This window comes from Podarcis melisellensis, assembly GCF_964234715.1.
Source record: "Podarcis melisellensis genome assembly, chromosome: 2".
In the NCBI taxonomy this organism is placed as follows: domain Eukaryota; kingdom Metazoa; phylum Chordata; class Lepidosauria; order Squamata; family Lacertidae; genus Podarcis; species Podarcis melisellensis.
In genome coordinates, this window is record NC_138529.1 from 22144895 (window position 1) to 22172539 (window position 27645).

The window sequence follows — 27645 nt, forward strand, 5'->3', positions numbered from 1 at the left end:
GTAAGTCAAAACTAAAACCGGGTTTGTGTTTTATGTCCCTTCAAAATGGGGGCAGGTAGGGCTTGAGATATTTTCAGAGCTTAAATAAAGAATAATGCCCTGAACATTTTGTTCTGATGATGTTCAAGGAACATCAACCTAAAAGTGTGTGTTTCTTTTTCTTTTTGAAAGAGTCATTTCTTCAGTGCCTCCTACATTTATTCTCTGTCTTCTCAGTCACACCTCTTCCTTGGTGGTGATCTTCTGCTTTGTTACACTGCATGATGTGGAGTATATGGGGTCAGTTTATTAGAAAAAGTTAGATTTGGAGGAGATCGCTTGCAGCCCTCCAATCCTAAGAATACAATTTTAAACGTGATTTCACCATTTCCCCCAGTCAATATGTCTCACTGAGCTCAAATAAAATCACAAAAGCTGACATTAAACAGCAAGGTGCTTGTAATGTGGTTAGGAAGACTCTTCCACCCTGACATTATCCAAAATCTTTTTTTTTATTGTTATGTGCTTAATGATGTCGTACATTCCACAGATTAGTTGTAACATTATTTACAGTCATTTGCCAATAAAGTCCTCATCCAGCGATAGAGATGGAGAATATGGTTAACTCACGGAGGAAGGCAAGAATATGCCTTGTATTTTTTTGCTTCCCCCTCATATTTTATGGAAGCTGGGTGGGGTAAAAAAATGGATAAAAGCGCTCTCTTAAATGCACATTTCCATTCAAGTGGATTAATGTTATCCGTTCCTCATCTACATTGGGCATATTACAAACTGATAGTGCCGCAGAGCACAATTATTTGTACACGATTCCGGAGCCAGTAATCTTAACACTTTTATTTTTTGTTTTAAATGAACGATGCTTTGTATTTAACCTCCCCCTTCAATTCCACAAACAAGTGTTCTCCAAAGATTCTTCAGTCATCCTACACTGTCTCCTGGAGGCCTCTTATAATATCTATATATATAGCTGACCTTTCCGTATGCATGCTCAGAGCAGGGGGATAGGATGTTACTTAAGTGGCAATCCGAGCCCGGAGTGGCTTAATGCTCTGGCTCGGCATCCATACAAGTCTCCCAGGGATTCTGGGGCATGCGAGGCAAGGAGATGAGCAGCAGAGCAATCCCACAGATGAAGAGCAGGACAAAGGAGGCGCAGGCACAGGCGAAGGACCACGAGTAGTAGTACTCTATCCAGACCGTATAATCACTGTCAATCATCCTTTTGACAGACTGCCTCATGACTTCCACGGATATGATAATGCACAAGCCTGGAAGGAGGGAAGAAAGGAAAAGCTGTAAACAGCTGACAAACAGGGTTTGCTGTTGTGATCTTAATTGGTTTGGGGCTTAGCTGAATCCAACGTCTTCTTTCTGATTGCCCACCATTGCTGGAATATAGAATAGAATGTCCAGTCCAGCAGCACTTGCTTGTCACAGAGATGCCTATGGGAAGCCCGTAAGCAAGACATAAAGGCAATAGCATCATCTCGCTGTTGTTCCCCAGCATCTGGCATTTTGAGGCATGCTACCTCTGATTGGGACGCGGGTGGCGCTGTGGGTTAAACCACAGAGCCTAGGACTGGCCGATCAGAAGGTTGGCAGTTCAAATCCCCGTGATGGGGTGAGCTCCCGTTGCTCATTCCCTGCTCCTGCCAACCTAGCAGTTCGAAAGCACCTCAAAGTGCAAGTAGATAAATAGGAACCGCTCTGGTGGGAAGGTAAACGGCGTTTCCGTGCGTTGCTCTGGTTCGCCAGAAGTGGTTTAGTCATGCTGGCCACATGACCTGGAAGCTGTACGCCGGTTCCCTCAGCCAATAAAGCGAGATGAGTGCCGCAACCCCAGAGTCGGTCACGACTGGACCTAATAGTCAGGGGTCCCTTTACCTTTACCTCTGATCGGTGGGATACAGCCAATATGATTCGTTGCCTTCAACAGCCTTATCCTCCATGTTCTGTGCGTTTGTGAGTCTGGGTGTGCTCATGCACACAGGCCACATGTGTATGTGTATGCATGCACACAACAAAAGCTGTGAAGGCTGACCTGGCCATAGCCTTTGCCAGGAAAATTTTCTTTCTTTCTTCAGGAAGGCCAGGAAAAAAGTTCCTTAAAGGAATGGAGGATTGTGTGAGAGACCCATCAGAGTCCGAGGAAGGTGTTCCCCGCCCATCAGCTAAGACAGTGATGGCCAAACCTGGCCCTCCAGCTGTTTTGAGACTACAATTCACATCATCCCTGACCACTGGTCCTGTTAGCTAGGGATGATGGGAGTTGTAGTCTCGAAACAGCTGGAGGGCCAAGTTTGGCCATCACTGAGCTAAGAGAAGTGTGTGTGTGTGTGTGTGTGTGTGTGAGAGAGAGAGAGAGAGAGAGAGAGAGCGCGCACCTGTGCAAGAGAGAAAAGGAACACAAGAAGCTGTCATTTAAGACAAGAGGAGAGATGGTGACAGAGAGCTAGCTGGAGGCTGGCAGGTATCTTGGGATGCTGGAGTGGCTCTCTGGGGATCTGATGAAGATTAGTGGATTTGCTGCTTGTCTTAAGCTGCTTGTCTCTACCTGTGCTCCACTTCTATATTTGCAAATAAGTGAAATATTACGACGAGACCAAGAAAGAAGGCAAACTTTGGTAACTTTTAGCGGCTCAGGGAAGTGAGAGGCACATAACTAAGGACTTCAAGAGGCTTGAACGAACAATCACAACATATCCTGAGAAGTTTGGGTACCCTTAGCAGAACCAGCATGCAATGACAAGGCAGCTTTACAAATGGAGCCCAATATGTGGTCTCTGTCTTACACAAAGAGGAAATTAAGAGCAATGAACTAGCTCAGTATGTTTCTTTCCCAGGTGAAAGTAATTGTTTCCTTCTTTGGCATGCCACTCAAATCTGCCCCCCTCCGTTATTTCAATCTTTATCAACATTCTGCCCCCTCCCATCTTCCCCTGAATTTGATTCACACCATGAAATCTGCATCCATTTACCCCCTTGTGTGATGATCTACCTGAAAAGGTGTAAAACATAGCAGCTGGCCTTAGGAGATAATCCATCTTTTTCCTGAAGGATAAGAGGACACAAATAGTTCCGATGATGGAAAAGCCAACGCTGAAGATGGCAATGGCAGCTGCAGAAATGCTGTATTCTGTCAAGACAAAACAGAGGGGGAAAATGATGACTCTCTTCAGACAACTCTTCCAGCCGCATTGGTCCTGCAGAATTCCTTTAAAGCAAATAAAAATCATTAAGAATATGTGGTGGTGGTGGTGAAGGCTTATGACAGTCCAAGGCTTCCCATGTGCAGTTGTTATCTCATTTATTATTTCATTCATTAATTGATAGTTTATGTTTTGACATTTCATGTCTATCTGACAAGAGCAAGCCAGCAGCATATCACACCAAGAAAGTTGGAGTTAACTCTTTATTAGCAAAAACAGGATCTGCACAGGAGTGTCGGGCCTAATGAGCACAGCAACTTACCTCCAGGAGGTCTTGTCCCAGTGAGGCAGTCGCTCAGACTGAATGTCCCTGCCTTCCAACAACTGCCTAAGTCCCCTCTTCTCCAGGTTTCCCCCAAGCAATCTGAGACTGAGTCTGCACGAATCTACGTAACTTCTCCTCTGCCCTTTTCATTCCTCTCCTGGTTCTGGGAGACCAAGGGAGGGAGTTTGTCACAACAGTAGGGGGAGACACCCATGCCGCTTTCCCTGCTGGATTCATCTCTGCCTCTTGGCCTCCCTCCTCTTGAGCCGTTTAAGGTTGTATAAGGTTGAGAGTCCCATGGACTGCAAGAAGATCAAACCTCTCCATTCTGAAGGAAATCAGCCCTGAGTGCTCACTGGAAGGAAAGAGCCTGAAGCTGAGGCTCCAATACTTTGGCCACCTCATGAGAAGAGAAGACTCCCTGGAAAAGACCCTGATGTTGGGAAAGATGGAGGGCACAAGGAGAAGGGGATGACAGAGGACAAGATGGTTGGACAGTGTTGTCGAAGCTACCAGCATGAGCTTGACCAAACTGCGGGAGGCAGTGGAAGACAGGAGTGCCTGGCATGCTCTGGTCCATGGGGTCACGAAGAGTTGGACTAAATGACTAAACGAATAAACAACAACAACAACAAGGTTGTATAGGTCTATTGAGCCAGGAAACTTATTGGCAGTGCAGTCGGACCAGGACTGGAGTTATATACAGTTTGAGAAGCTCATATTGCTCAGGATTGGGACATTTCCTTCCGATCTCACTTACAGCTCTGTTTTCTTTGAGCCAAGGCTTCAGGTCAGCACTCTTGCACTGCATAGCTGAGCTAAGTATGTTGTATGTTATGAAGCCAAACAAACAAGCCAATGTCTGAACAAGGAAAGGATGGGTATGTTAATTTAATAATTCAGAGGTTTGTTTACATATTGCATTAGTTTGCAGATATATTTAATATTTAACACGCACAGCCCTGCATTAATATTACAGTGGCTGATATTTGCCTTCTATGTTGTTTTTAAGTGTTGCAATGCCCCACTCCCCATTTGTTCAATCTAGGAGAAATCTTGAAGGTTATTTTCCTGCTAATTGGCTCCAATATAAGTGCACTGCTTTTTGCAAAAAGGCAAACATGTTTCACTTTAATCTGTTGTTTTCTGATTACATATTTTCCTTCGTGCTTTTCTGTCCCAAATCACATAGGGGAAAAAGGCAGCGTCTGATTTTAACAGCAAAAATGGCACCCCAGTGAAAGGTGCCGAACCCACTGGCCTGCCTGCAGTTTACAGCCCCAGTTTTCTCCTCAAGGGCTTGAGAGGAACTCCGGGACTGGAAGTCACCTAAGTCTGGAGAAAAGCACCAGGGGAGGGGAGCTGCAGGAGTCAAAGAAGCTGAGGGAGGCAGACCTTTGGCAGTGGGAGGTTTCTGCCCTTCCCCTTGGCGACCACTTTTGCAATTGCATCTGGAGTCCTGGGCAGTCCTTCTGTGTATTAAATAAGCACCAAGCAAACTTGTCCATGTCAGTTACTCATTTCCCCCAAAATTCAGTTTGCCCCACATCAGTTACCTAATACCCGTATGCATTTTTATTTTGCACATACAGTGGTACCTCAAGATGCGAACGGGATCCGTTCTGGAGCCCCATTCGCACCCTGAAGCAAACGCAACCCACGACTGTGTGTCTGCGGGTTGCGATTTGCCGCTTCCGTGCATGCGCGTGACGTCATTTAGAGCATCTGCGCATGCGTGAGCGGTGAAACCTGGAAGTCACCGCAACCCGAAAGTGCTCAACCTGAAGCAACTTCAACCCGAGGTATGACTGTATATGTTATCCTGTAAATATGCACAGTTTTGCAAACAAGGTTTCCCCAGTACAACACATTTTGTACAGTGGTACCTCAGGTTAAGTACTTAATTTGTTCCGGAGGTCCGTACTTAACCTGAAACTGTTCTTAACCTGAAGCACCACTTTAGCTAATGGGGCCTCCCGCTGCCGCCGGAGCCCGATTTCTGTTCTCATCCTGAAGCAAAGTTCTTAACCTGAAGCACTCTTTCTGGGTTAGCGGAGTCTGTAACTTGAAGCGTATGTAACCTGAAGCGTATGTAACCTGAGGTACCACTGTACATTGTTTTCACTAGATATATGCATTTTTGTGAATACCGTACTTTCACCTAACATACATTATAAGATGTATTTTTGTCAAGTAGAAGGGGGCGGGTTAGAAGAACTGCATTGCAAAATTTTGAGACATGCATATTACACAGGTGTCAGAGACCAGGCTGAGGGGAGCTACTCCGATGAGGAATGGTGGGGACCTCGCCCTCCCCCTGCTTCTGACCAGGATCCTGAAGCTGCCCTGGGGCAGTATAGATTTGGAGCAGTGGTTTGCAGAGGGGCATAGTTCGGAAGACAACAGCTGAGCAGAACTGAGTGGGAAGCCGTTTCCTCGAGGCCTGACAACAGGACAACTGTGTTTTGTTTTGTGTGTTGGCTTGGGGTGGGCAAATAAGGTAGGTTTGCATTAAAATGTGAACTGAGCACATTTCTCTTCCATAACCCTCTAGTTTAAACTGCTGCCATCATATCTAGTTTGGCCCTGATACAGGTTGATTCCACTTGGGATAGGCTGACACACATTTAAAATGCTTTTGAACATCTTTGAAAAATGAATTTGAGATGGTCTGTGCACTTAAAAAAAAACTTTTTTAGCAGTGCACTCTGAGGATTTCCTCTGAAGTGAATAATGATGGGATAGACATGTTTTTGAGATCAAATGGATGCCTCTAATAGTGTGCAAACAGCAAATAAATGTGTGCAGAAATCCAGACTTTTATGCATATAATGATTATGATTTAAGGCATAAAGGCTGAAGGAAACTCTTCAGATTATTATCAGTATTATTATTATAGTAATTATTAAGATTATTATTACTGTCAACAGCAGCAGCAACAACAACACCACCACCTTTCATGGGGTTTAAAACAATGATTTGTAGAAAAATTGCAAACATCTTTTTGCTTGCCTCATGTAAGGATTGAAGAATTAAGAAATAAGATGTTGGGCTGGTGTGGTGGAAGAAGCACAGATCTGATAAGAGGTAGGAGATCTGGTGAGAGATAAGAAATCTGACAAGATATAATAGATCTGATAAGATAAAGTAAAATATAAAAAGAGAAGAATACCACCCTAAAATTTTGTTATTCTGAAACATAATAAAAGTTACCCATGTATATAGTTGAGGTACTTTTTATCAGACAGCTGTAGTAAAAGTACTTGAATTTAGCAGTAATGATGCCATATTACTACTGAAAAAGATAATGAAGGTCAACAGGTTGATCCACATCAACAAACTGTGGAGGGTCCTTTCCCCATTTTCAAGACTGACTGAGCTATATTGGCTGCTGATAGAAAGAAGAGGAACATTTTTTAATTTATTAAAAATATTTTTATTGCAAGAAAAGACCTTAAAAATCCAAAATAGCAGCAGTAGGATTGCTAAACACTATAAGGTAAAGGTAAAGGTACCCCTGCCCGTAAGGGCCAGTCTTGCCAGACTCTGGGGTTGTGCGCCCATCTCACTTAAGAGGCCAGGGGCCAGCGCTGTCCGGAGACACTTCCGGGTCACGTGGCCAGCGTGACAAAGCTGCATCTGGCGAGCCAGAGCCGCACACGGAAACGCCGTTTCCCTTCCCGCTGGTAAGCGGTCCCTATTTATCTACTTGCACCCGGAGGTGCTTTCGAACTGCTAGGTTGGCAGGCGCTGGGACCGAGCAGCGGGAGCGCACCCTGCCGCAGGGATTCGAACCGCCGACCTTTCGATCGGCAAGTCCTAGGCACTGAGGCTTTAACCCACAGCGCCACCTGCGTCCCTCGCTAAACACTATAGCCACATGTTAAAATATGTAGTGTAGTAAGAACACAGGTATAAAAGGGGAGAAGGCTTTCCATTACTATTAAGAACGAAATTTTACTTGTGACTATGAACCCTGTCCCCAGCTCTAGAAAGTCCAGTTAGCAGCACAATCCTATGCATGTCGACTCAAGAGGAAGCCACATGGATTCGATAGGGCTTGCTCCCACGTAAGCATGCCTAAGATTGCAGCTTAAGCCTTTATGTAGCTACACCATATGAATTTGCAACTAACTCCACAGAACTGTGTTATCCAATCGTATCCCTGGAAAGCCTCCCATTGCAGCCCATTTTGTCTTTCCGTATTTAGGAGGAGTCACATTCCATGCCTCCTGAATTGGACATTTATTGTGTGAGGCATATTGTAGTGAGAACAAGATGGCCGCCTTACCGGTTTTTCCTTACCTCTTTGTGTTGACACTTCAAAAATCTCTGTGCTCTCTCCTGAGACAAAGTGTGTGAAATAGGAACAGTTGCGTTCTGGAGGGAAACAAAAGAAAAGGCAAATGGATAAAGGCACATTTTTTTAAATTCCACTTGAATGCTGAAGCATACCCTCCAACATTTCTTCGATGAAAATAGGACGTCCTGTGGCATCATCACCACCACAATAATTTTATTATTTGTACACCACCTATCTAACTAGGTTGCTACAGCCACTCTGGGTGGCTTCCAACATGTATAAAAACATAATAAAATATTAAACATTAAAAACTTCCCTATAGAGGGCTGCCTTCAGATGTCTTCTAAAGGTTGTATAGTTACTTATCTCCTTGGCTTTGGGGTCGCACACCCGCCAATATTTCTCTAGTGAAAATAGGGACGTCTTGAGGAAAAGTGGGACATTCTGAGATCAAATCAGAAACTGGGATGGCTTCTGTAAATCTGGGACTGTCTCTGGAAAACAGAGACACTTGGAGGGTCTGCTGAAGCAGTCAAGGGATTTAAATAACACAATGTGCAGTCATATGACATTTTCTCATAAGTAACTTACTTCAAGGTAAGTATGTATACAGTGGCAGCTTCCTTTATTTATTTTCTCTTTCTTCTTCTTGGAAAGGGCCTTTTAATGAGGCAAGCTATTTCATTAAGTACTTTCCCACCTACTCCGACTTGTAGCAGCTCTCTATCACAGGTTTTATGTAGCATGATGCCCATCAAGACTTTTTGGACTCCAAGTCCCATCAGCCTCAGCCAGCATGGCTAATGGTGAGGGATGATGGGACTTGGAGTCCAGGAGCCCCTGGAGGGCACCAGTTTGGCTACCCATGCTCTGAGACAGTGTTTCCCAAACTTGGGTCTCCAGCTATTTTTGGACTACAATTTTCATCCTCATCTCTAACTAACCAGGACCACTGCTCTAAGATGTCAGGCAAATATATTTCCTACATGATATCATAGACATCTTGGAGGCTTTATAGGTGCCAAGTATAGCAAACAACTATGTTACCTATTCTGAATTTTTTGCTCCTTTTGCGCAAGATCACAAGACTGCAGCAAGCAACAGTTGGCTGGTGCTAATATAACAGGAAGTATAGTTACGAATGTTGGCCAAACCGTGCCAGCCATATCTTTGTTTGGAAAATTTCAGTTAAAGGTTTGGGATGAATGAGTGGTTGGTATTTCCTCAGCAGAAGCTAAGGGTTGAAAGATCGCCCTGGAATGTGAGAACTGTTTGTGGAAGATTACTCATCCTTCCTCCTGCCTTGGGAGTTTAATATCTCTGTGGAGAAGGAACGGCAGAATCTTGAAAGGGGGAGAGCTTTTAGGGGTCAGCAACCTTTTTCAGCTGTGGGTTGGTCCACCGTCCCTCAGACCATGTGGTGGGCCGGACTATATTTTGAAAAAAATATATGAACGAATTCCTATGCCCCACAAATAACCCAGAGATGCATTCTAAATAAAAGGACACATTCTATTCATGTAAAAACACACTTATTCCCAGACCATCTGTGGGCCGGATTTAGAAGGCGATTGGGCCGCATCCGGCCCCCAGGCCTTAGGTTGTCTACCCCTGTTTTAGAAGAAGCCTGTATCTTCTAAAGCAGGTCTGCTATCAGCTAGAAGTCCTTATGCCACTTGCCTCCAGTTATGCTCTACTGGTATATATGTAAGTAAACAACAACAACAACAACAACTATTATTATTATTTTATTTGTACCCCCACCCATCAGATTGAATTGCCCCAGATACTCTGGACGGCTTCCAACATATACAGAAAGATAACAAAACCTTAAACCTTAAACATTTCACTATATGTTACAAAATGCCATAATCCTCAAGAGAGCTCTCCTTCCAAAGCAATCCACATCTGGGCAGCACCACCTCTAGATCTTAGGAAAGTGACAAATATTCAATAGTACTGTAGAGGTAACCTTATGATCTATTGCTTGAGAGGCCATGGTACAAAGTATAAAGATTTTAATAATATTTTGCAGCCCTGCTGTCCTTCATCTTTGAAACAGTCCTCCAGGGTCCTGTTTTACAGATGACACAGCTAAGTACACACTAACTCGTTTAAGGCCTTTGGGGGAATTCTGTGGGCAAGTACGAACTTGCGAAACTGTGATTACAATTTTAACAGCCATAATAGATTGGATCTAATGAAGTTGTTCAGCCTCTATGTGCCCCCTACACTGCCCTCAACTGGTCCCAGAGGGTTGCAGGAAACCCCTGAGCAAATTTGTGTGTGTGTGTGTGTGTGTGTGGAGAGAAAGTTCTAATGTGTGAGCAGAAGTGACTTACAGTGGTACCTCAGGTTACATACGCTTCAGGTTACAGACTCTGCTAACCCAGAAATCGTGCTTTAGGTTAAGAACTTTGCTTCAGGATGAGAACAGAAATCGTGCTCCAGCAGTGCGGTGGCAGCGGGAGGCCCCATTAGCTAAAGTGGTGTTTCAGGTTAAGAACAGTTTCAGGTTAAGAACGGACCTCCGGAACGAATTAAGTACTTAGCCCGAGGTACCACTGTAATTGGATAGAACCCACAGTCAGTTAAAGGAGTTGGCAAAGCTTTTAGGAAAGGCCAAGAACTAGGCCTTTGAACACAGGTTCTGCTTTTTGTATAATAATAATAATAATAATAATAATAATAATAATAATAATAATAATAATAATTTATTTATACCCTGCCCATCTGGCTGAGTTTCCCCAGCCACTCTTGGCAGCTCCCAATCGAGTGTTAAAAACAATACAGCATTAAATATTAAAAACTTCCCAATACAGGGCTGCCTTCAGATGTCTTTTGAAGATAGGATAGCTGCTTATTTCCTTCACACCTGAAGGGAGGGCATTCCACAGGGCGGGCGCCACTACCGAGAAGGCCCTCTGTCTGGTTCCCTGTAACCTGTAATGAAAGCTTTGGGCTTTTACCGCTGGTAGGTCTTCATTTATTGCTTTCTTTTCTTCCTGCTCTAGAGAAGATGGAAAGGTATAAAGTGGCAGAAAGAGGCTGGGACCCTGTGCTTTTTAGGGCTGCATAGAAGAGAGAAATTCAGTTTCTCATACCTTGGCATGACCAGGGCCGGATTTAGGTTTGATGAGGCCCTAAGCTACTGAAGGTAATGGGGCCCTTTATATGTCCAGCTGTCCATTGTCAACAATAAATTATCGCGGTTTTTTTGTTTACTTACATTTTGATTACTTACATAATAGGAGCCTACACAACACAAAACACTGTTGCTGTATGTAGGTTTTATTTTTTTATCTTATATTTTGGAAATGTACATCCAGTTTCTTTTCCCCAAGAGAGTGGGGCCCTAAGCTATAGTTTCTTTAGCTTATACGTAAATCTGGCACTGGGTATAACAATCTGCTTCTGCAACAAGAAACGGTTCTCACGGTTCTGGAGCTACATTTTGTTTTTAGTCCATCTTTTTAATTTTTTTTTATTTTCAATGCAAAATTACAACAAAAATTACAAACATCAAATCCAAAATAAAACTATACAAACAAGAAAGAAAAAAAAAAGACAAAAAGAAAAAAGAAAACACACACACATCTACAAATGTCATCTGGGCCAGGACGCAGTTGTTCAGGCCAGGATGCAGAGGCCTGGCCAAGAAGCAGAGGCCTAGTCAGGATGCAGGACGTGCAGGCCAGGACACACAGGCCTGTTATACCTTCTGGGTTTGACGAGGCATGTGACCCCCACCTGTCCTGAGCCTGAGGAACCACACACCTCCTCCCCAAGCTAGTGAGCCCCAAAACCAAATCATAAACCTGCAAGAACTAATCCAACTTCTAAGCACTTTCCCCTCTGACAAAGATAGGGCTGAAGAGGAAGGCAGAGTCAACACCGATAAATTATAGCGGAACGTTCTGAAGAAACACATCTCCTTATACAGTATGAGCCTGCCTGGCCTTGGAGATCTTCTGCAGAGGCCTTTCTCTTGATCATGCTACATTCGCAGGCATGTTTGGTGAGGATGTGAGACAGGGCCTTCTTGGTGGCTGCTCCCAAACTGCTTCCACCCTGGGCTGCCCCCACTATCTGCTTTCGTTTCGCCAGCAGGCAAAAACTTTTTTCAGTTAGCAAATAACTGGTTGTTGTAGCATGGTCTTCTGAGTGTGCGTGTTGTGCATTCTTTTCTTTATTTAATTGTTTTTAAATATTTATTGTATGTGTTCTTACTGGTATTTGTCCTAATTCGTGGAATGCATGCCAGAGAATATGTAGTATACCTGCTTAGGGAATTTTGCTGTGGAGTAAGGCAGGGTTACACTGTGGTTACGCAATGAGAAGTGGTTCATTCTGTGCCTAAATTGCAAGAAAAACAGGGATGGGAAGTTTCTGTGTCCCCATGATTTGTGGAGTGTGTGTTCTGTCATGCTGCGCTTCTTAAAACGTAGTAGCAGTTTTATTTGTTCAGTCCCTGGGCCGTAACAAACGAGATAAAACTTCCGCATCTAATTAAATTCAGAAACGAATTATTCCCTTATAATAAAAATCCACTACACGGACAGCTAAACATTTTCAGTGCATGCTTGCTACCACGGAGGCAAAGGAGGAAAGCTTTTCAACAACAGCTCTATCACTTTTTAAATAAGTAATTTTGTTTGTTAATAGGCCAGTGACTTATTTGCACACAGCTGCAACAAATAAGGCAGGTTCTCTGTAATACCTTCATTACATAGAAAATGACTACAGGTGGCATTACAGTGTTTTCTGACTTTTATTTCCACTACAATAATGCGTGAAGCTTGCAGCAAACAGATGTCCTTTGGATTATTGTCCAGGATTTCTTGCTTGCAGGTAAGGATGGAGGTGGGTGGGAAATTCAACTCAGTTTGCATTTAAAGGTAATTATCAAATTTGCTCTTTGTGAAACCATATGAGAACTGAAACACAGCCAGCCTTTGAAACTTAACCAAATTTTGTAGATGCAGTTCTCCAACCAAACAATGTTTACAGAAGTGCGTATATTGGGGGGGGGAGTGTGCATAAAAATTGATATAATAGTGAAAATAACATACAAAACTGTATAATATATGGGGAAATTGCAATAAAAGGTGTACATTAGTCAAAATTGCATACAAAAATGTGTGTATTTGGACAGATGCTTATGAATTTTAATGAGATTCCATTTTAATGCAAATTGCTGCAGAAATGTGGAGAATTCAAGATTAAAAAAATCAGAAACTGAGAGATCTGAAACTGACTGCTCCTTCCATGCCTACTTGTAGGCAGGGCAACTCTAGATTTAGTGGTCCCTAAGTGCACCAAAAGACATGTGTGGATGGATATTTTTCTCCCTGCCTCCCTCGCTTTTCTACCTGATGGCTTAACATACTCTAATCACCCTGCAGAGCCTTTGAGTGTCAGGCTTGCCTGAGCACTATTGGTACATCATTCCTCATGGGATGTGGTTGGCGCTGTGGTCTAAACCACTGAGCCTCTTGGGCTTGCTGATCAGAAGGCCGGTAGTTCGAATCCCTGCGACAGGGTGAGCTCCCATTGCTCTGTCCCAGCTCCTGACAACCTAGCAGTTTGAAAGCACTCCAGTGAAAGTATATAAATAGGTACCACTGCGATGGGAAGGTAAACAGTGTTTCTGTGCACTCTGGTTTCCGTCACGCTGTTCCGTTGCACCAGAAGCGGTTTAGTCATGACCTGGAAAGCTGTCTGTGGACAAACGCCGCTCCCTCAGCCTCAAAGCGAGATGAGCGCCACAACCTTTACTGTTATATCATCCCTCATGAATACACTGGTGCTCCTCCACCATGGGACAGTATTGTGCCAGTTTTGGGGTCTGAGCACCCATGAGTCAGACTAGGGGAACAGTGGTTGTTGTGTGACTATAAGAACAAAGCTATGAGGAGGAGAGCGCAACATCTGTTTCAGGCAACTCCAAGTGATTGGAAAGATCCTCTTGGGTGTCTTACATCAGAAATACTCTTTCAGCTAGCTTATGGAGCAATGGCATTTTAAGTACTGTAATTAATTGCTAATATGGAATAACATGGAAATTATTCAGTGCAAGATGGCACTCTACCATGTGCATTACTGCTCGTGTGGGTACAATAATTATGGTTTAGAGACAATGCAGTTCTTTAGCACAACATTTAATCTTCTGTACTTTGGTTGATTTATGGTAACTGAATAAGCAGTACTGTTTGCAAAACAGACGTGTGATTTTAATTTCTTAATACAAAGCATTCTGCTTCGGTTTAGACAGTTGCCCTTCTCGATCGTCTTTTCCAGTTACAACAAGGGAGACGACACCCATTTTGTGGTGGTAAGAAGCAGACCAGTTCGTCACACACGAAGGTAAAATACAATGAGACTGTGGCTGTAGACAAGTGAAAATATTTGATTGGGGGTGTCTTGTGTGTAAAATGGCCAACTGAGCTAGATGGATTAATGTTCTGGCTTCCTATTCTCCTAGTTCTGTCAAACAATAAGGATGCTATTGTTTTTTCTTAGGCTGCATTTATTTCCCTGTGCATCATCGTCATCATCATCATCATCTTCTATTATTTATACCCCACCCATCTGGCTGGGTTTCCCCGGCCACTCTGGGTGGCTTCCAACTGAATACTAAAAACACAATACAGCATTAAACGTTAAAAATCTTCCCTAAACATGGCTGCCTTCAGTTGTCTTTTAAAAGTAAGATAGTTGCTTATTTCCTTGACATCTGATGGGAGGGCATTCCACAGGGTGGGCGCCACTACGGAGAAGATCCTCTGCCTGGTTCCCTGTAACCTCACTTCTTGCAGTAAGGGAACCGCCAGAAGGCCCTTAGAGCTGGACCTCCGTGTCCGGGCTGAATGATGGGGTGGAGACGCTCCTTCAGGTATACAAGACCGAGGCTGTTTGGGCTTTAAAGGTCAGCACCAACACTTTGAATTGTGCTCGGAAATGTACTGGGAGCCAATGCAGGTCTCTCAGGACCGGTGTTATGTGGTCTCGGCGGTCACTCCCAGTCACCAGTCTAGCTGCCGCATACTGGATTAATTGCAGTTTCCAGGTCACCTACAAAGGTAGCTGCACATAGAGCGCATTGCAGTAGTCAAAGTGGGAGATAACCAGAGCATGCACCACTCTGGCGAGACAGCCTGGGTACCAGATGGTGCTGGTAAACAGCTGCCCTGGACACAGAATTGACCTGTGCCTCCATGGACAGCTGTGAGTCCAAAATGACTCCCAGGCTGTGCGCCTGGTCCTTCAGGGGCACAGTTACCCCATTCAGGACCAGGGAGTCCTCCACACCAGCCCGCCCTCTGTCCTCCAAGAACAGTACTTCTGTCTTGTATAACCTGCTGCTTCTGAAACAGAGTGGAGTTTCAAAAGTAGCTTTTAGTATGGCATGGCAGCGGGTGCGAGTGCTGCTTGTGAAATTCCACTGCATTTGAGCAAAGGACTTTGTGTGAGCTTAAGGCTGTCATCCTCTGTTGCTTGTCTTGGGAGTAAGCTCCATGGGACCCGGTGAGTAGACATGCCTACGATAACACTGAAAACAGCCATTTGGATTTCAGCTTGTGCCTGTAGAAATCATGACTGATTATCATGACATTACTTTTGCAACGCTTTGCTTAGCTTACTAAAATAGCATAGCCATTTTGAAAGCCAATTCATACACAAAGGAAGTAAAATTCAGTTGCCTAATGTACAGTTAAAATCTTCTGTGTTCTTAGGAAGATGGATTGCAAACAAATCAATATACCTAAGTGCAAAAAATAAAATAAAAATCATATTGTAGATTTAATGGCACAAATCAGAAATCCATTTCCTTTGCTTAAGAGGGCTTAGTTGAAAAAGTATTTTATTTCTGGTCTGTTGACCATAATAAATTGATGATGATTATGATGAATAGCGTTTAGTTATCAGACTAAGCAAAGCATCATGACATATTATCTTCACCAGCATTTCAAAACCCCAAAGGCATCCTCTACAGTCTCAGGAACGGAGACTGTCCCAAAATTAGGATCATAATTAGATTTTTATTGGTATGTGTGTTGTTGGAGAAACCAACCTAAGTGCAATCCTACATGTATCTACTCAGTGCAATCCTAAACTACAGAGTCTAGGGCTTGCCGATCAGAAGGTCGGCGGTTCGAATACCTGCGACGGGGTGAGCTCCCATTGTTCGGACCCAGCTCCTGCCCACCTAGCAGTTTGAAAGCATGCCAGTGCACGTAGATAAATAGGTACCACTGCGATGGGAAGGTAAACGGTGTTTCCGTGCGCTGCTCTGGTTCGCCAGGAGTGGCTTAGTCATGCTGGCCACATGATCCAGAAGCTGTACGCCGGCTCCCTCGGCATATAAAGCGAGATGAGCGCTGCAACCCCAGAGTCGTCCGCGACTGGACCTAATGGTCAGGGGTACCTTTACCTTCTACTTACATTACCATGCAGTCTCTTAATCTTGCCAGTCAATAATATTATAATTCACTGGAAGCTGCAATGTATCAGGGCCAGGTTCCCACATTCTGAAGTTAAAGAGTGAAGCCTACAGTTTAAGACTAGGGCAGGCAAACATTGCTCCATTATGAGCATTAACAGGGTTATTATGCATTTGCATTTGTTCTGGCAAAATGAGCAGAACAATTCTGAATGCCTGACTGATTGGTTTAGAAAAATAGTCGTAGAATAAACCTGCTTTTGTTATGAAGACACTTTCAGTGTGACTCACTGCACTTGGGAATACTATCTTCTTGAACAGAATCGCTTATCGCTCATCAGAATGAAGACACTTCAGTTTCTACCAGTGCTAAAAATGCTTGTTGTGTTATGCCCCCGATAGGGATATATATTACTTAATGGATGAAAACTTTCCATACACTGTTGTTCTTTGTTGCCACTAGGAATATTATCCAAGTTTACATGGCTAAACGAATCACAGAGCTGGATCACCACAAGCCTTTACTGATCCTATTTTGTGCAGCGAGTTGTCAGAGGATGAAAGGCAGACAGAGTACGATCTCTGCAGTTATTTGAACCAGTTGTGCAAATCCTTTTATACTGGGCTGGTATCTTGTCACTTGTTTTATTGCCTATTTAGTTAGTGCATGGGACTGTGATTAGTACAGGGCCTTGGTGTATGCATGGAAATTGGCAAGCTGGGTCTCAGAGAAAGATCCACATGAGCAGGACACTTGTAGATCAGTCACCAGTGCTGAGACACTTCTGTCTGTAGATAGGGTGTGTGTTTGTGTTTGTGTGTGTGTGTGTATATATATACACGGGAAGACACCCGAGGACACCAAAACCTGCATTCCTGTACCCGTGAAAATCTACGAAAGCATATATATATATATATATATATATATATATATATGCTGGTCATGATTTGGAAATGGCGCAAGAAAGCTACACAGCTGGTGTCTCTGGAGGTGGTTTTATCCCTGTCCACGGTTTTTCAACTGAGCTCATACCAAAGCCCATTCAAGGCATGGAATTCCTAAGAAACATCAACAACTAATCGTGCATCACCTTGGCATGCATGGATCATAACTCGAAGAACTCCTTAATGCTTAATCTCGCTATAGTGCTCTCAAATGATCAAAGCGATTTGCATGGATTCTCTAGCTGTAATTCTCACAACAACCGTGTAAGGTAAGTGTGCACTGGCCATATTGTAGATGCAGTAACCGAAGCTGAGAAAAAGTGGCCACGTAGTGAGTTCGCAGCAGAGGCTAGACTCAAAGGCTTCCTGACGTGTTGCTTAGTCTGTGACCTTCTGGATAGTTCAGTTGTTTAGAGCGTGGCACTGATAATGCCAAGGCTGCAAGTTCGATCCCTGCTTGGACCAGGTGATCCTCAAGGTCCCTTCCAGTTCTGTGATTCTTAGCTACTATGCTATAGCTCTAGGGGTTTGCACATATTAACCGGGTCTTTCTATGCACTTTGCTTACATTATTTGCCACACCAAAATCTATTTTTCAACTTGTGCTGGACAGAGGGGGCTGCCGTTTGAAAAACAAGAGGCCCAGACGGAATTGTTTGCGTAAAGTTCCCCAGGTTATGGCTGTAGAGCCATGGACTCTTTCAGAATTGACTGCTGATGATTTCTGAGTCATGGCTATGTGCAAACCTCCTTTCTCATTTCCCCGGGAGCAAATTTTATTTATTCATTTATTTTAGAGTATTTTTAGCTTGCCTATTATCCGCAGATCTCAGGACGAGTTGCAAAATCTTTAAAACAAAAACACATCCATGTTAATGAAATAAAAGCTGGTCAGGATACAGAACTAAAACTGCACCTTGGTTTCCTGTTGCTGGGGCTCATCCTATTAAAGCTTCTACACAGCACCTAGGCTGAGGACAGAAAAGCCTGGGTTGTATCTATTGAGCTCTTTATTTGTTGGGATGCAAATTGCTATTGCCACTGGAAAATAGGAGAAAGAAAGAGCGTCATTTGGAAAGAGCATATTTTGATTTGCTGAAAGGAGCTTCCAGACCGGCTGTTCATTGAGTATTCATATTGATATGTATGCACAAAATGTACACTGAGGATATACAACATCACCTGTTTATTGAGCAATCATTTTGATAATGTTCGCATGGAAGTTTGCATTGCCAGCTAGTGGTTATTATTCCACACTTTCCAGGGCAATTTCCCATCACTTTTGCAGTTAGAAAAGTGATGGGATAATTCTGCTGTTCAACAACTCAGTTATTCAGCAACTCAGTATTGTGCCAATAAACAGCCCACCAGAAGCATCCTGAAATTTTACCAGCTCACTTCTAATTGGAAATTGGAGGCTGGATCCCATGTTAAGATCAGTTGGGTTGTATCCAACTCCACTTCACTTGTTTCCTAAGTTTTTGAGGGGAGGGGAAATGAACATACAAAATATTTACTTTTGAGTTGAGATTTGGAAAATTGCTTCCTTGGAAAGGAACAAACGGCCAGTGCTGTAGTCACCCATTCCCCCAGCCCCCGATAACAGAAAAGTTCACAAATAGTCACTAGAACTGAGTATTGATTAATACATTATTGAAGGGGTTGATATCGAAGGAATATTTGCCAAGTGAAAATAGGGAAATGCTATATTACTACCGCTAGTAATACTGTAGTAGCATACCCTCCAATGTTTGTCTGATGAAAATAGGCACAGCCCCATATTTCTCTAATGAAAATAGGGACGTCCTAGCAATTTCAAGATGACAAACTGCATTGTTTCTTAATTAAGGTTCTCTATGAGAAGGAGTGTTGCCTTCTTAAAAGACACTCTTATTTCCTGTTAAGTGGCTTGCTTTGCTATTAAAATGCATATTGATGGGCCTTGGTTAAGTTACTGTTAGATCATGTTTACAATATACAGTGGTACCTCTGGTTACGAACTTAATTCGTTCTGGAAGTACATTCTTAAGCTGAAACTTCTTATCCTGAGGCGTGCTTTTGCTAATGAGGCCTCCCGCTGCACACACACCTCCAGCGCGTGATTTATGGTTGCATCCTGGGGCAATGTTTGCAGCCAGGAACAGCTACTTCTGGGTTAGCGGAGCTCGTAACCTGAAGCGTTCATAACCGGAGGTACCACTGTACTGTTAGTGGTCTGGTTTGCCAACACATTTCAGCATAAAGGTAAAGGTAAAGGAACCCCTGACCATTAGGTCCAGTCGTGACCAACTCTGGGGTTGCGGTGCTCATCTCGCTTTATTGGCTGAGGGAGCCGGCATACAGCTTCCGGGTCATGTGGCCAGCATGACTAAGCCGCTTCTGGTGAACCAGAGCAGTGCACGGAAACGCCGTTTACCTACCTGCCGAAGCGGTACCTATTTATCTACTTGCACTTTGATGTGCTTTCGAACTGCTAGGTTGGCAGGAGCAGGGACCGAGCAACGGGAGCTCACCCCGTTGTGGGGATTCGAACCGCCGACCTTCTGATTGGCAAGTCCTAGGCTCTGTGGTTTAACCCACAGCACCACCCGCTTGCTTAAAGCCTACCTGAAATATAGGTCCTTTCTTTTTCCCTTTCTGCAAAAAGCGAGCTTGGGTAAAGCACACGGACCTACCTCCGCTGCACGTTGCTGGTTAAATTTAAAGCCCATAAATAACCAGCTGTCTTAATAAAACAGATTCATAACCAGTGCAGCCCAAGTGTATTTGCTGCCGGTGATGGATGTCAGCATATGCCAGCATAGATAGAACATAGCTGAGCTATACACACCCCTCTGCTGCCTTTCAAATGTGCACAGCAAACAAATAGACAATTATAGAGATTGTGAGTTAAGTCAGAGCAGTGTGACTAGAATTTATGGTGCCTAACTGAGACTGGGGGGTGGAGGCATGTCTGTAGAGAGATTTGATGGGCATTCTTGGGATTTTACTAAACTGGGTTGTAAATAACCACTCTGGGTCCCCCGTCCCCCCCCCCCCGCTTCCTGCCATCTGAGACTCTCAGAAATTCTCGCATTTCTTCTGAATGGCAGACGCAGTAATTTATTACTCCCAATGATTATCCTTTATTATTTTTATAGTGCTATCAAGGCATCTAGTGCTTTGCAAAATTAAATTAAAGTGCTGAAAGCTTTGCAATCATCTGTTAGCTCTCCAGCCAGCAAATTGCAAGCTTTCAATTTGCCTTCTGACTAGCTTTCTCTCGCTAATCAGAGGCGTACAAACAATGGAAAAGGCAATGTTAAAACATGAATAGGAAACCATGCAATTATCTCAACAGTTGTGGTTTTTTTTTAAAGTTCCTACCAGTCCCTGGTCACATTAGAGAGCCCACATAATTCCAGGCAAAAGGTTGGTTGTTTTAAACAAGGTTGTGTGTTTTGTGCTTGTTGTTGCTAGGTTATTAGATCCTAATGAAACAGTTGTATCTACTTTGATTTATTTCGTAATGCAATGCCAGCTTCAGTAACGTGCTCAGCTTTGACAAAATATGTTTTACTGCAGCTCTCTTTCCCCTTCCGTGGAACTAACAATTGAAATAGCCTGAAAGGAACTGCTGTGCTCTTATATTGGGTGTGGCCCATCCCACTTCACCAGAGGCAGAACAGGAATGTGCTGCCCCTTCCTCCACCCCTCTGCCCCAACCCCTGTGGCACTGCCACCCTGCCGAAGCCTCGCTTACTGGGGTCATGCAGAGCGCTTATGAGCTCTCACCACAAGCCGCTCCTACGGCTTCTCTTTCTCTTTTGGCAGGAGTAGGCGGGGCACCCACAGGCACCGCCCTGTGAGATTCTGCCTCATCTTTGAAGATCTTTGTGTCTGGAATTTGTGTTAATAATAACAATAATAATATATTTTTATTTATACCCCCCTCTCCCCAGCCAGAGCCGGGCTCAGGGCGGCTAACACCAATGAAATTATAATAAAACACAACAGCGGGGGAAACAAACAAAAAAACCCCAAACCAACCCCAACAACCAGTTTATTACAATAAGGGTAAAAATACAATTTAAAATGCAGCCTCATTTTAATAGTAGCCCATAAATCAAACCCACAAGGGGAGGGAAACATAAGGGTCAGACTGAGTCCAAACCAAAGGCCAGGCAGAACAGCTGTGTCTTACAGGCCCTGCGGAAAGATGTCAAGTCCTGCAGAGCCCTAGTCTCTTGTGACAGAGCGTTCCACCAAGTTGAGGCCAGTACTGAAAAGGCCCTGGCCCTAGTTGAGATCAATCTAACCACCTTGCGGCTTGGGACCTCCAAAGTGTTGTTATTTGTGGACCTTAAGGTCCTCCGCGGGGCATACCAGGAGAGGCGGTCCTGTAGGTACGAGGGTCCTAGGCCGTGTTGAATATTTGTAACTGTAAAATAGTAACAATAACTTTTTTTAAAAAAATCATTGCGTTGCTATACAATACCATGCGACTGTAGTGTTCCAGAATAGTATGAAGGCGGGATCTAGTTTATAAAGGAGCACTCTTAGGGTGGGTGATATTTAATCCTCCACTTGGCACATGTTGATGAGTGCTGTGAATTAGCATGGTTGGCAGGCCAGTGGGTAACATGGGCAACTTGCAAGGGGCTGTTTTGTTTGACTGTCCCTTTTTCTTCTGGCAAGTAAGGTGCTGCCGTCTCCTTCAGATTTTAAGCAAATAATGGATTAGTCAATTTCTGTGTAGGAACTTTTGTTCCTGGAGGCCAGCTGTAGTCTTCGTAAGTTCGATAGAAGAAGGAAGAGGTGCTGTGGAATATTCCCTCAAGCCACCATCTCTAGCTCAATCTCAGGCACAAATTTCTAGGTTTCAGAAATCACATTACAGGACTGGAGCCTGAGTCAGATGCTGGGTCGGTAATAGTAATGGTAGTAATAATAAAAACAGCAACACCCAGACCAGTTCTAAACCTGGCAAGAAAGACCATAAAAAGGCATCAGATATAAGCTGGGAAGGAGGGTGTGTCAATTGATGGAGCAGAAAGTTGAGCCGGAAGTTTTGAATCAGCTGACTATGCCTGCACTAGTAGGAAAAGAGAAGTCTGTTTTAAAGGAATTAGCCAGTTGGCAATTACCTTCTGGGTCTGGTTCAATGTAAGTATGATGACTTACTTGGTCCAAAATACTTGAATGAATGGCTCCCCCTGAATCAACCCGCCCAGGCATTAAGATCAGCAGATGACCTCACCCTGCTAGTGAGTAAGGACTAGGGGGCGTGATAGGGCCTTCTCTGTGGTGGCCCCTTGCCTGTAGCATTACCTTGCGTCTCAGGTGAATCATTCAGCAACATTAATGGCATTTTGTTGACTAATTAAAATGCATCTCTTAGCAGGCTTTTGGGAGGGCCGAGGTTTGGTGTTGAAATGGTAGGGTTTGTTTTGCTTGCTTACCTGGAGCCATCTCGACTGCTGTTGAGATATATGGGTTGTGTTTTACATATTTTAGCCTTTAAGGATATTGTTAGCTATTGTTTTAATGTTATATGTACAGGCAACCCTCGATTTGCACAGGGGTTGCATTCTGGGTCATTGCGTGCGTTGGCAGAGCGCACATAAGCCCACTGCGCCCTGCCATGTTCCATGCTTGTTCCACCCTCTTCCATTTCTGAAAACAGCCTGCGCATGCACAGACATGCGTGCTTTGAATGCACGCAAAATGGTTGTTCCTTGGGGCCCTTTCACGAAAGCAGGTTATAAAAGCAATAAATAATAAACCCACCAATAAATTTCATATGATAAATGCCGCAACATTTCAAAGGAGAGTGCGCCTTGGATCTATACATTTTGCCAGAATTATAAACACCTCGCATTGATAGGATGTGCGTTACCTGCCTCCCAAGGCAATGCAAACCGTGGTCAGAATTACTGAATGAAACAAGATGATAGGTACTCTATGTAATGATGGTTACCATGTTTTTCGCTCTATAATATGCACCAGACCACAAGACGCACCTAGTTTTTGGAGGAGGAAAACAAGAAAAAAAATATTCTGAATCCCAGAAGCCAAAACAGCAAGAGCTGCGCAGTGAAAGCAGCAATCCCCTTTGCTGTTCTGGCTTCTGGGATAGCTGCGCAGCCTGCATTCGCCCCATAAGACGCACACACATTTCCCCTTACTTTTTAGGAGGGAAAAAGTGAGTCTATACGGTATTTTACTGAACGGCTAACATATCAATGTCTATGGCTGGGCTCCAAAGAAGGCAGGCAGGCAGGCAGGCAGGCGGGGCAGAGGGAGCAGCGTGGTGATCCCTGCCAGTGTTTTGCTTCTTGTTTTTGTCCCAGCTATCTCCGCAAGGTGCTGTTCAGTTTCAAAAGGAGCATTGGATCACATGTTCCGGCTTTCAAGAGGCCAAGTAAAGGCCTGCATCTACGTTGTCATGGCCCTGAGCAAAACACTTTACAATCCCTGATGCAGAAGGAAGATAGAGCTTTGGCACCTTTTATAGTTGTGTAGGAGAGGGAGTCTTGGCAGGTGTAGCAGCTTGTGATGCAGGGTAAAAGATACACACACCTGCTGAAATAATTCTTCCTACACTTCCATGAAAGGAAAAGGAAGCTTTTCCTTTGCATGCAATCGCCTTACCCAGTGCTTGGAAATCCCACTTCCTGACGCACTCCCAAATCTCTAGGCTTCTCTTTTCACAATATTTCCCCATAGCATAGTATCATTTTCCATCATGCACAGACTGCCACAGGGGCAATGCTTCCTTGGCCCCTGTTTCCAGAAACCATAGCATCTTTATTCATTCTTCTTTGACACCGCTGCTCAGATGCAGCTGAACGTTAGAGAGCCCTTCATTCCTTCCAGACAGCGAATTGAGAAAATGAATTCACAAAGGCGCAAAGGGAGTGGAAGCCTTATTTATCAATGGCGTTTGTATGTTGCCCAGTTCTCTGGGTGACTTACAATGAATAATAATAATAGTAAAAATAAAGTAAAACATAAAACTTTTAGAATGGCAAGGGGGTACATAAATGCAACAAAATGGAATTCACCATAACCCCATCATTTAAAAGCAAAAGCAGAGGTTGCAAGTTCCTAGTCACCCACAATGTGTGGGTGACTAGGAATTTGCTGAAAAGACCACAGAAGTATGGCTAGATGAGCTTCCCTGGCAAGGCTGTTCCAACAATAACCAGGTGCCACTACTGAAATGGCTTTCTCACTGATGGTTGCCCACCTCACTTAATTAAGCGAGGACTTAATTCAGTGAGGACACCCAGAGCAGGGCTTTCAAAGAGGATATTTAAACTTCTACCTACGGGAGAAGGAGGTCTTTCTGGTAACTTGGTATCAAACTATTAATGGCAGGGGTGAGGAACACTTTTGGCCCAGTGGGCTAGATATTTATCTCCGCACCCCACCTCATGGGCCAACTTTGACATGTGGGCAGCACCCTGATGTCATAATGATGTCAGGTGATTGGCCTGTCAACGTTTGCAGCTGATGTCCAATCCTGCTTTCTTTGGGGACTCCATATCTACCTGCCCAACATACGATGTCAGGTGTGGAATAGGTGGACATAGTTTGGAGAAAATGGCCTCAGAAGTAAAATTGGTGGACCAAGTTTGGACTGTGGAGTAGAGGTTCCCTACCCGTGCTTTAGAGCTGGGTTTCCCAAACTTGGATCTCCAACGGTTTTTGGACTACAGTTCCCATCATCCCTGACCACTGGTCCTGCTAGCTAGGGAAGATGGGAGCTGTTGTCCAAAAACCACTGTAGACCCAAGTTTAGGAAACCCTGTTTTAGAGGAAGCACAACTTGAACATTGTTCACCTGGGTGGATAAACCTGGATTGAGTCTTGGTTTGTTGGTCCTCATCCAGTCCATTACCACACTCATGCACAGCCATACCGTGTGAAAAAGAGATAAGAATGGGTGACCTCCACGCACTGGTGACACCTAGGCTAAGTCTCTGGATGACTTCTCCCTCTGGTTGCATATAGATGTTAAACCGAAAGAATAGGACGCAGCAACTGCGAAAGGATTGAGCAGTGATCTCCCAGGATCATCTTCTGGAAATGGCCACCCGAGTAGGAGTGGAATCACTGTCAAGCAGTGCCTCCCACCTCTCTCCAGAAGGGGATACTAGGGCAGATGATGTTAAAAGCAACTGAGAGGTCCAGGAGAACTAATAGGACTGCATGCCCGTGTTTTCTTTCAACAAAAGTCATTCAGTAAAGGGTCCAATGCCAGCCTTGAAACCTGTATGAAACAGCTCCATCCTTGACATAAGCCAAACATAAAAGATTCAGACAGAACCCACACAACAAAGGAATGCAGACACCAGCTTCTACATATGACCACACAACATTTCTGTGCACGTAACCATTGAACATATGTAGAAACTATTCAGAACATGGGCAAATGCATGTGGGAGCAGGGAGAAGAGGCTGCTGCCGCAATTCCCCCTTCCACAGGAATGCATTGACCAAGCTTGTTGTCCGTCTTGAGAAGGCAAGTCAAGAGTAGCAATATATGAACTTTGTGAGTAGCCATTTAGGGGGTGATACTACATACCTCATTGCTATATTTTATTTCTTTAACAAAATTTATATATCGCTTGATGGTTCTAAAACCTCTAAGCAGTATCCAAAAAATTCAAAACATTAAAATCATCACTAAAAGTTGATGGCTATACTACTGTTTATGTTTTGCATCCATTATGCTCTCTACTATCATGCATTCAGAAGCATGTATGAAGGAGTTCACTGCAATTATTTCCAGCGATGCAGTTAAGTTTTGCTTGTTAAATTGAATGGTTATCCTGCAGTGAAATGATCCATGGCTTATGGTCCTGTGTTTTCCTGCTATGTAATCAAATTTATTGATGTTAACTTCTAAGTATAGGTTAACTTTGTACCTTTGACATAGTTATTCGACGCCCATGCTGGGTTTGATATACTGGAATTTTTACGGAGACCAAGCCGTTGTTATAATCTTTTGAATAAGGATTTATGCCAGCTCTGTAAGACTAGATTCACTGAACTCATACTACCAAAGAACCAGGAGAAAATATCTCTCATCTTCTGCCTCCTCTGCAATTTGTTTGTTTGTTTAATAAAATTTATACACCACTAGATTGTAAATAACCACTGTAAAGTGGTTTACAAAAATAAAGGCTAGTTGATGACCATGGGAGAAACGATTTATACAATATATGCCAAAAGAGGTGGTTCTGATTCCATTTTCCCAGAACGCTGTTTAACTTTCTAAAACGTATCTGGCTCGATGTTGTAATATAGTCCACAATGCTTTGTCAAGGTGGTTATTTAGTGAACAGAGACACATACCTCCTGGCAGGCTTATTGGCCCACAACCCTTCTCCTTGTCCGTCTCATTTTCTTTCATGAAGATCCGCTTTGTACAGATCCGCCATAGTCCAAAGTGAGCCGCCTCGCAAGTAGCATTGTACTCCTCCACCTTAGGACTCAGCACAGCCCAGTGATCTGTCACCACGGCTGTAAACATTAAAGCGACGCCTATCAAAATAATAGCAAAAGTCACCCGGACTTTGCAAGTCTTGCCTTCAGCCATGCTTGGAAAACCTATGCCTAGATACCTAGTTAATGCTGTGGCTACTGCTTACTTCTGGATTGTCAGCTGCCAGTGGCAAGGAAGGCTGTGAGTTATATCTGAGGAGTGTTCCAAAGTCTTGGTGTCTGAAAGCATTTTGAAATGTCAGCCCTTGCTCCAAAGTGGAGCAAGTTGGGGGCTGGGAAAGGCAGGCTGCCAGCCATACCTACAGCTGTTGAGATATATCAGGGGGTTAGATGACTAGACTGGCTGGTGTGAGTGAGGCTTCTATTAATGCACAGAATGAGTGAAGTAAGTGGCTCTGCTCAGGTTACGGCCCCATGCCTGCTGGGATTTGTGTTGCAAATTCCACAGGCTGACTTGAAGCTGACTTGTGCAATGAATAGTCACCTCTATAGCTCTGTGCCAGGATGACGCATACACTCTGCGCTAATGTATTACTACTACTACTAAGATTTATATCATATAATGCTTCTCGGTCAATTGAATCCATATTCAGCACCAGGAACCTGCATTCAAATGTTGGACTCTTGCGTGTTGTGTTTATTTTGCTTCTGGTATTCCTAGGGAGCAACAGTGAGTAATGAAAGATATGGAAATCCCCTAACTGCTGCAAGTCTGCATAGCTTTGTTGCCCTTCCCCAAGACGTTGTGCAAAATGTGGGGTTGTGCTCAGGCCTCCCGCCCTACTCAGATCTCCTTCTTTTTAGGGGTTGCCACAAATGTCAGTCATGGGGGGGTGGGGGGGACAGGACCCCACCATTCCCACACCACCAAGACTGCTGTAGAAAGCAACAATGCCTATGACTCAGCTCTTTCATTTCAGTTGGATTATGCTTTCAGTACACATAAGAAAGCATGAAGTGTTGGCTGAGGTGACTGTGATTTTAG

General features: G+C 43.9%; 1 protein-coding gene and 2 long non-coding RNA genes across 4 annotated transcripts in view; 1 reads left to right on the forward strand and 2 right to left on the reverse strand.

Moving 5' to 3' along the window:
- Positions 1-472: 472 nt before the first annotated feature.
- On the reverse strand, positions 473-26883 carry CACNG1 (calcium voltage-gated channel auxiliary subunit gamma 1). The gene is made up of 4 exons (XM_081899917.1): positions 26511-26883; positions 7780-7854; positions 2999-3136; positions 473-1268 (listed from the first exon to the last, which is right to left on the reverse strand). Exons 1-4 carry the CDS (start codon positions 26752-26754, stop codon positions 1042-1044), a joined length of 684 nt encoding a protein of 227 aa, XP_081756043.1. The 5' UTR covers positions 26755-26883; the 3' UTR covers positions 473-1041.
- LOC309363574 overlaps positions 9417-27645 on the forward strand; it is a 193895-nt gene continuing 175666 nt past the window's right edge. Inside the window, exons 1-2 of one of the 2 annotated variants that reach the window (XR_014165415.1) lie at positions 9417-9484; positions 14048-14143. This is a non-coding gene — a long non-coding RNA (uncharacterized lncRNA). Of the gene's footprint in view, positions 9485-13640; positions 14144-27645 lie in introns of those variants that run through there. The other variant, XR_014165416.1, reaches the window with a different exon arrangement.
- On the reverse strand, positions 14069-20568 carry LOC309363604. Its single transcript, XR_014165464.1, has 3 exons — positions 20532-20568; positions 18082-18206; positions 14069-14165 (listed from the first exon to the last, which is right to left on the reverse strand). It is a non-coding gene; the product is annotated as an uncharacterized lncRNA (long non-coding RNA).